This window comes from Lygodium microphyllum, chromosome 18, assembly GCF_053477565.2.
Source record: "Lygodium microphyllum isolate KBCC chromosome 18, Lygodium_microphyllum_v1.1.10, whole genome shotgun sequence".
In the NCBI taxonomy this organism is placed as follows: Eukaryota; Viridiplantae; Streptophyta; class Polypodiopsida; order Schizaeales; family Lygodiaceae; genus Lygodium; species Lygodium microphyllum.
Genome location: NC_141152.1, coordinates 119474379 through 119483721, shown reverse-complemented (window position 1 = coordinate 119483721; position 9343 = coordinate 119474379). Strand labels below are relative to the sequence as shown.

General features: G+C 43.6%; 1 protein-coding gene across 1 annotated transcript; it reads left to right on the top strand.

Annotated features, from left to right (window-relative positions):
• The first annotated feature begins 5051 nt into the window (after positions 1-5051).
• Positions 5052-7581, top strand: LOC148021307 (L-type lectin-domain containing receptor kinase S.4-like). The gene is made up of 2 exons (XM_087699185.1): positions 5052-5194; positions 5234-7581. Exon 2 carries the CDS (start codon positions 5281-5283, stop codon positions 7246-7248), a length of 1968 nt encoding a protein of 655 aa, XP_087555311.1. The 5' UTR covers positions 5052-5194; positions 5234-5280; the 3' UTR covers positions 7249-7581.
• Positions 7582-9343: the final 1762 nt, after the last annotated feature.

Sequence of the window (9343 nt, the reverse complement as noted above, 5' to 3'; positions counted from 1 at the left end):
GGAAATGGTTCTTGAGCTGCTTAAAGTAGATTAAACTCTAGTCGATTGTCTTAAATCTCAATCAAATATGTAAATAGATATGAAGGTTGTGTAATGCTCATTCAGCGTACGAAAATCCCATTTAGAAAAGAAGTTAGAAAAAACTGCATGGTTCAAACATAAAACCCTAAAGTTTAGTAGCATGAATCTTGAATGCATGTTTTATAAGGATCAATTGGAATTATGCTATAACTTAACATATACTTTGATCTTAACCCGAAAAGTTAGGGTTTGTAAATCAACTTATATGTAGGCAATGAATAACGTGGTTGCGAAAATGGTAGCGTAATTATCTTCAAAGAATAGACAAGTAAAATTGGTTTAACCTAAACACCTAATCTGCGAGGGACTCGTTTAGGAATGGTTAAATCAATGCAACATATCTCAAGTGCTAATTAGGATTTAACACGTCGAGGACATGACCTAATCGCTCTTATTGCCAAAGCTGAAACTCCTATACCCTAAAGACTTGCCCACATTCACGGAATGTAGGGACATAGGACATACTTGCGAGAAATGATCTAGGGTTTTTACCCTAAGGATCTCTCACTAAAAAGATGAAACTCGGTTTGAACTTCGAACCCTAGGACCGACAATGTCGGCCTAGTGCAATCAGGAACAAATTGTTATATCTAATCATGATTTCGTGATTATAAGACTCCATTCGATGGGTAAATAGTCCCATAGTTTTGATGCGACACTTGTGCAACAAGTTGCAGAGTCGCATGATCTTGTGATTTTATCACAAGGGAATGGCCAATTCCTCGGAATGAGATTGGCAGATTCTTAAATGTTTATCTTGCAAGAGGATAAATAATCATCATAATATAGTACCTTTCTTGGGTAAGGTAACCAAGATATGGGGATTAGATATTTGCGTGGAAGCAAAGGACCAATCAGTAAATTGGAATAACATATGTACTGCTAATTGAACTTAAGGTATTGACTAAGTCGGGTTAATAGGGTACGGCCCTAACCCAAGGATATAGGGTTAACAAACAAACCCTTGGGGATCTTGCCAAGTCGCAATTGATCCCGGATCGAGTGATGGATGCATTCGAAAAGAAGGATTCGCTCCTTAGCAGTTGGCCAAAAAATAACGACCACTGGAAATGATTGTGCTTGTAACAGTTTAGAGAGCACTGTTTGCTTTGTTTTCTCAAAGAATTAAAGGATGAAAAGATATCTAATGCTTCAAGTTGAAGGCCTGAAGGGAGAGAGAGCTTCAGTTACCCCCAACTACCTGCCTGACCCTAACCAGGGGGGGTTGTTAACCGCGCCGGGAAGGTGGACCGAACCCGCCGCGAGAGGTCTCTCCATTGAGCGCTACTTGGAGCAGGAGGACGCTTGGGTGCCAGAGGGGGCTCTGGCAGTAAATCCCTCGCCTTTCGGGCCCTACACAAGAGGCCAACGTGACTCGAGATTGGATCGTGAGGCCCGTATACTAGTCTACAGACGGAATCTTGGATTAGTAATCCCTGTGGATTGCTGGATAGCCTTCGGGCAGATTATGGATAAGCCTACGGGCTGGACTTTATAAATGTATTTCAAAGGTAATATGATAAGCTGTTGAAAAGGAACTTGTTTGACATTGCTTTTCTATGTCAAGTGCTATGATTATGTAAAGGAACCAGTGCCTAATAGACTAATTAAGGAAACTGTTTGATGCATGTCCAACTAAATGTGGTAGGTAATTAGATAACTAAAACAACCTGAGGAAAGTGCGGTGGATGTGGCCATGGGTCTATCCTATGGATGGGTAGTCTTGGTTGGCCGAGAACTTTTCTCAATCACGATGGATGGCAAGAAGATCGTTTTCAAAGGACATGAACCGCAAGGGCGCTAACCTAGAGTCTAAGTTATAATAATCCCGATTTACGCTGTTTTAGGGGAACAGAATGAGACTATGCCTTATGGCAGAGAGGTCGAGCCTTGCATCCCTCTCGTTTCCCATTCTCCTTGAACTAAGTGCAGCGTGAATCCGCTTCAGACTTGGCGTTTCTGCGTAAAGTAGTTCGCTCAGGTTCGATACTAGTTGCCGTTTAGGAAATGACCATTAGAAAAAACCCTGATTTAGGTCGGTCCTAAGTGGGAACGGCCAGAATACTTCCGCTACGTGGCAAACGCGGAAAGTCCTAGATCGCAAACCTCGTAACATTCCATGGGAGTGCCGGGCGGAGCTTTCTAGACATCCTTTCCAATGGACTGCTAAGACGTGTCTTGAAGAAGACAGGTGGACACGTTACATTTCTATTTTTCTTCTTATTTTCTCTTTCTCATTTTCTTCTCTCTGACTCTCTCCCCTTTTCTCCTCTCTGTTCCTTTTTTCTTTTCCTCTCTCTCTCTCTTAAATTTTATATTTCCTTTCTCTATAATTCTCTTGCTCTCTATTCCCCCTCTCTCTCCTTTTCTTTTTTTGCTCTCTCTCTCTCTCTCTCTCTCTCTCCTTATTTTAATTAAACAAAACGTTTACATTAAAAAGTTTAATCTAACAAAGAGAGAGAGAGAGAGAGAGAGAGAGAAAGAGAGAACCTAAGCCCTACGCATGAGAGAGAGAGGGGGGAGGGGGAGAAGAAAAATATTTAATTAAAAAAGCCTATTCTCTTTTCTCTTTCTCTCCCTTCTCTCTCTGTCTTCTTCTTTTTATCCTTCTTTTTCTTCTTATTCTTCTCTCTCTCTCTCTCTTTCTCTTTTATTCTATCTCCTTCTCAAAATGTGTGAAAAACTATGTTCGAAAAATTTTAAATTTAAAAAAAACTTTTAAAATGTTTAATTAAAGAAAAGTTTAAATTAAAAAGTCTAACTCTGTGTGTGTGTGTGTGTGTGTGTGTGTGTGTGTGTGTGTGTGTGAAAGTTTAATCTAACTGTGTGTGTGTGTGTGTGTGTGTGTGTGTGTGTGTGTGTGTGTGTGTGTGTGTGTGTGTGTGAACCTAGGCCCTACACATGAGAGAGAGAGAGGGGGGAGAGGGGAAGAATTTAATTAAAAAGGAGATGGGAAAAAGAAAGAGAGAGATTATAAGTGAGAGAGAGGGGAAGGGGTTTTAATTTAGAAAAGGGAGGGGGAGGGGGGGGTGGGGGGTGGGGAGGCTATAATGAAAAAAGGGAAGGGGAAGAGAAAATGAGATATTGCACTTGAGAAAGAGAGGAGGGGAAGGGGGTTTGATTGAAAAAGAGAGGTTTGGAAAAGGGGGTACGTTCGGGAAGCCCTCTGGAGGTTCAGGGCTTTCCGAACCTATAGCTAAAATAATATAGTAGTAAGATATGTTATAATCCCTTTGTTTTGATATTTGAAATTGTTCTTTTTGTAAACTAGTATGCATCATGTTATCTTTGATTCATACCATTAAGTAATATGTAATTTGTGTGCATATATGTGATACATAGCATGCACTAGTATCCATATAAAGTTGAACTTATTCCTACTTGATACATTCCATTAAGTTTTTTATATGAAATATTAATTCTCCTTGCAACAAGTAAGCTTTACATACCTAATCAATTCATTGAAAATTTGCAATAGACTATAATTGCTTTGTTTTCATGTTTGAAATTGCTCTTGTTGCAAAAAGGATTGTACTAATTCTTAATTTTCAAAGACCTTAGAGTATCACCAAAGAAAGTCAAGGAATATGAACGAAAGGCCATCTTACACTTGTAATTAAAGCTATGCATATAGGCTTAGCAATTTGTTATTACTTAACATTGTTGTCCTAACATTACTCTAGTATGAAAGCCATCTCCAAAGAGTTCCTTTTTTCCCCCTAATCTTTCTATTATTTTGTAGTTCTTCTTTGTTTTGATTTTATGTCATGAATTCATGAGGTTTTTGTCACTTGTTATAGACCAAAAGCTATTTTTAATCTAGTTTATACATGGAAAAGGACCCAATCTTGTCGCACTTCGAAAATACTTAGCAAGACTTGGAAACTTTGGATAAATCAAAACTTGACTATATGATTAGATCACAAGTCAAAGGCACATTGCATAGATTAAAAATGAATAGGTCTATTGATAAAATTTCCACGAAGCAACCTAGAGTTTCTTGTGAATGAAGGGTTGCTAGTATTTATTATGCTTTTTAATATTGGGGGGCAATGTTGATGAAAAACCTTTTCCTTGTGAATGAAGGGTTGCTAGTATTTATTATGCTTTTTAATATTGGGCAATAATGCTCACTAAAAACCTTTTCCTCATCTAGTCAAATAAGTGAATAAGTTGAAATGACCAATTATGTGGGGGGTGATCTTATAACCAAACTATTTGAAAAATTAGAGATTTTTATCAAGATGAGCTTGAATTTGAATGGAGTATTCGAGAAACCAATCGAGATAAATACAATAAAGGAAGAGTGATTAGGGTTGGAGAGTTGGATGCCTTGTTGTTGGACTTTACACCTTGTTATTTACCCCTCTTATTAACTTAGACGATTATATTCTAAACTTTCGAGGTTAGGGTAAGGGAGCCAAATGCAAAGCGGATGTGAAAAAGCAAACACCTTGGGGCTAGCGATGCAACAAAAAAAAAGGTATATGCTAAGAATCTTGCTTAGGTGTCACTTGATTTACGAAAAAGTATTACATTACTTGCTCTTAGGTGTACTATTATCTCCCAAAATCGAATTTTTAAAATTGCATAAAAAATTTTTAAAAAAAAGAAATTCAATGTTGGACTCGTTTGATTCCTTCTGATATCTAGTGGGAGGATGCTTGTATATACGAATCTCAAAAGAACTGCAAAAAGGTGAAATTTCCCAAAGATACATCGACTCCCCGCAAAAAAATCAGAACGACCCTGGAAATGAAAGGCAAAAATTCTGATAAAGTTGCGATAACTTACAAAGCGAAGAACGAGTCAAAGGTGACAGCATTTGCAAATTGCGGCTTTCCTGAAGAATCACGTGCTGAACCAGGCCCAGGCAACGCTGACAGCATGGCGAAGACGATTGGAACTTGCAACTTTGGAAGCACCTACGAAAGTCGGGCCCTTGACCTGAGACACGAGAAGGACTGCCACGACGGCAATCCCGTATCTGACTCGGCATGCATAGCACTGTGCGTACACGCACCAACGACGCCGCCTCAATACAAATACAATACAATCTTATAACCTTTTCCCTCGCCAAGAAATGCAGCTCAATATCGACCGGCCATCCTGCCTTCCATTTGAAATTACTCTGTCTCAAGGAGCACACTGCCATCGCCAACTTCTTCTTCTTCTTCTTGAGCTTGTTCTGATCCCTTGATGTATCACCTGCTCCGTCAGCCATGGCTCATGGCGATCCAGCTAATATGCCTCATCCTGGCCGTGGCTGCAGCAAGCCGAGTCTGCGATGCACAGGAGATCATGAATCTCTGGTTCGAGAATTTCACGCCCGACAACACGCACGATCTCAGCTTCTCCAAGGACAGCTCGACACAGAACGGGGCGCTGCAGCTGACGTTCGACACGGGGTCGACCAACCCGATCATCAAGAACAGCGCCGGGAGGGTGTCTTACAACCAGCCGGTGCTGATATGGGACGAGGCCTCCAACCACACGGCCACCATCAACACGTCCTTCCTGGTGAATCTGGGCCCGATCAGCAACGGCACAGACGACACCGGCACCACCGGAGGCGGCATCGCCTTCCTGCTGTCGCCCGGCAGGGCCGACGACTCCGTGCCGGACGCTAGCTCGGGTCAATGGCTCGGCCTCTTTAATTCATCCACCAACTCGAGCCTGCTCGCCGTCGAGCTCGACACCTTCAAGGACTCCTTTGACCCGGACAACAACCACGTCGGGATCGACACCACCTCTCCGGCCTCTCTCCGAACTGTCTCCCTCTCCCCCCTCGGCGTCGTCCTCAACCGTAACGTCAGCACCAATACCAGCGTCTGGATCGACTACGACGGCCTCCGCCTCTCCCTCGACGTCTACATCTCCAACGCCAACGACATCTCCCACAAACCCTCCGTGCCTGTCATCTCCCAGTACCCCCTCGACCTTCGCAAGCTCCTGCCCCAGTCCGTCTACGTCGGGTTCTCGGCCTCCTCTGGGACTATCGCCGAAACTCACTGCGTTCTAACATGGAACCTCACCGTCTCTGGCCTCGCTAAACCCCCCCGTCCTCGAAGGTTCGCCGTTGGCTTTATTGTAGGGCTTAGCGTCGTGTGTGCGATTGCAATCCTGGTGGCTCTGCTCGCAGCGGTGTTCGTAGCGAGGAAAAGGAGCAGCAACTTGATGGAGTTCAATGATCCGTTACAGGCCTGGACTTACGGGCCACGCAAGTTCGGGTACAGGGAGCTCAAAAGGGCCACCAATGGTTTCAGCGAAGACTGCTTGCTGGGGGAAGGCGGCTTCGGCGCGGTGTACAAGGGGACGCTGCAGGCAAGCAGCAGCAACAGCTCCGAGGCCGTGGAAGTGGCCGTCAAAAGCCTGTCGCAGACATCCAAGCAAGGGGTGCGGGAGTTCGCGGCGGAGGTGACCATCATTGGCAGGCTCCGGCACAAGAATCTGGTGCGGCTGCTAGGCTGGAGCCAGAAGAGCTGGTACTGGGGAGGGGGCCTGATGCTGGTCTACGAGTTCATGCCGAACGGGAGCCTGGACCAGTGGCTGGGGAACGAGCCGGCGGCAGATCTGGCGCCGGGGCTGCGGCCGCTGCTGGGCTGGAAGAGGCGCTACCATGTGCTGAAGGGGCTAGCGGCAGGGCTGCTATACCTGCACGAGGAATGGGAGATGGTGGTGGTGCACCGGGACATCAAGCCCAGCAACGTGATGCTCGACGGAAGCTTCAACGCGAGGCTCGGGGACTTCGGCCTGGCCAGGCTGTCGGACGACAGCGGCGCAGGCACAGAGACCAAGACCATAGCCGGCACGCCGGGTTACATGGCCCCAGAGTGCCTGGAAACAGGCACGGTGACCACCGAGTCCGACGTGTACAGCTTCGGGGCGGTGGCCATCCAGGTGGCGACCGGGCGGCGACCCTCCAGCCAGGTCCTGCACGCCCTGTGGGTGCTTCGGGACCGGACCGAGGGCCAGATGGCTGCCGAGGCCGCCGACCCTCGCCTTGCGGGGTCTTACAACCGCGACGAGATGGAGCTCGTCCTCACGCTGGGCCTCGCCTGCTGCCACCCTGAGCCTTCCCTCCGCCCCTCCATCCGCCACGTGTCGCAGGCTCTGTCCTCATCATCAGTCGACGCCTTCTCCCTCCCCTCCGGTCCATTCTTCTAAGACGCCAACCATTTGCCTAGGCACTGTACACGCTCTCGCGTGAGAGAGACATACACCCAGGCGCACGCACAGAGACCCCACCTTATTTTCTGTGTAGATCATACCTTTTCGCAGCTCCACTGAGCTGGAGTAAACAGCTCACTCATAGCCAATGGCCATAGGCAGAGGCACGGCGTCCGATCACAAGGTGTGAAGCTTCACACGATGTAAATTTTTGCATTGGAAAATTAATATCCTCGGAAAACCTAAGGTAAAACCATTGTTTCAATGTAAAGCAAGTGAAATCTTTCACAAAACTAGGTCGACACATTTAACTAAGTAAACGAGTATGAAATTCCATATGCACTTCTTGCATGTTTGTTACGTAGTAGTTTTACTGATGGTGTTTAGACATGTGACGTGTTTTAAAGTGAAGTACGTTTATAAATAAGATTTAGCATTGTTTAAATACATGCAGAATCTCGAAAGGAGACTATGTATACTTCTATAGTTCGAGTCAATAATAGTGAGTTTGAACATTCACATTTTTTTTACTATGTTAAATGAGGTTTCTTCTCTTAAAAAAATAATACTTTTTACATCTTGCTAGGTGTCCGTATTAGTTGTTGTACCTTGTCACGATTGCATTTTTCTACAGATGTTGGCTTGCTTAAAATTCCTAGCCTTGTCTATGCTATTAACTTTTGCTTCTATGTTAACCTCGAAGTTATCCTCAAATGGCTTGAATGTTTCTATGTATTTCTTCTTTTTCTTGATGGGATTTCTTCGATGGTGGTGGATTCTTTTCTCGATGTTGGTCGTCTAACTTACGTACTCCTTGTCATTTTCTTACATCTTATATTGTAGATGAAGTACTTATTTTTATATCTCTGCGTTGGCACTTTTGGATAGGCTCATGGGTTTTGGTTGTGCTGACGGTGCTAGATGATATGGAAGTACTTGAGCTAGTGGCAAGACTTGCTGTGGTTGAGGCTGCAAGTTTGGCGCTAGAGCAGAAGATTGGTTTTTTCTTAGTTTGCTTCTATCTGCATTTCTACGAGAAAAATTAATATTGTTAGTTTTGTTTTTTTTTAATAAAAATGTTTGAGAAGAAGTTACATTTGAGAACTTGCCTATTACATAGATTATGTTCTTGAATGGATCGGAGTTGGAATCGTGTTTCTGGGTGTAGACCTCTTTGCTCAATAGGTATGTGACCTTCTCAATCGTTATTGCAGGATTGTGACAACTGCGATTGTAGTGGTTCTTTTTCATGTAATCTTCTAGTATGTCCTTGCCTTGTTTTTTCGTGACTTCTACTAACTGGTTGAGCGAGATGTTAAATCCATAGTGAAACAACTCAATTGGATATGTTCCAATGCCGTTTGTTCATGTGTCCAAAACCCGTCCAAAAGCGCTTGGGCCATGCTTGTTCGTAGTGGATTGTCAACTGAGTCTTCGCACTTAAGTTTGAGTCAGTCAAGTATGTCTTTGAGGAGTCTTGCATGTTAAGTGCATATGAGTTAGTGTTGTTGTTTCAAGTAAAAATGAAGGTTGTGAAGTTTGTAGGAGGTTGTATACCAGTTGCGATCTTGTCATCTAATGCAAGACGACGTTTGTTGATCGAGAATTTGAGTGGATGTGGCCATCCATTTTTGGAGGTAATTGTACATTATGAAGACGTTGATGGCTTTTGCCTAGCGACATTTGCCATTCTCATTTGATTTGTCGTTATGTGGTTGCAATTTTGTGTATTTGCAGAATGGTGGCGTTGGGTATTCCTATGGTTTTGAATGTATAGTTGGAACATCTGCATGCAAAGGTCAATGTGGTTAGATGAAGTAATATATTTATTTTTTAATACATACTAGGTATTGTTTGGATTGTGTGTACCTCATCCGGACTCATCTTTGCCTCAACAAGTGATGTGTATCTGGAAAAGAGAAAATGAGAAAAGCACATTAGTATGTTAATAAATCTATTAGTAAGATAAGATAATTAGAAAAACACATTAGTATATTGGCAAACAATGTTTGAAAGGAGGTTTAGAAGATTGCTTTATTACTTGCTATAAGAAGTGTATGAGATTGTTGTGTGATGGAAAGTGTTGTTTTTA

What these genes read in the sequence shown, in the direction of transcription:
- LOC148021307 (XM_087699185.1), top strand. Translation starts at nt 5,281, where the DNA reads ATGTATCACCTGCTCCGTCAGCCATGGCTCATGGCGATCCAGCTAATA.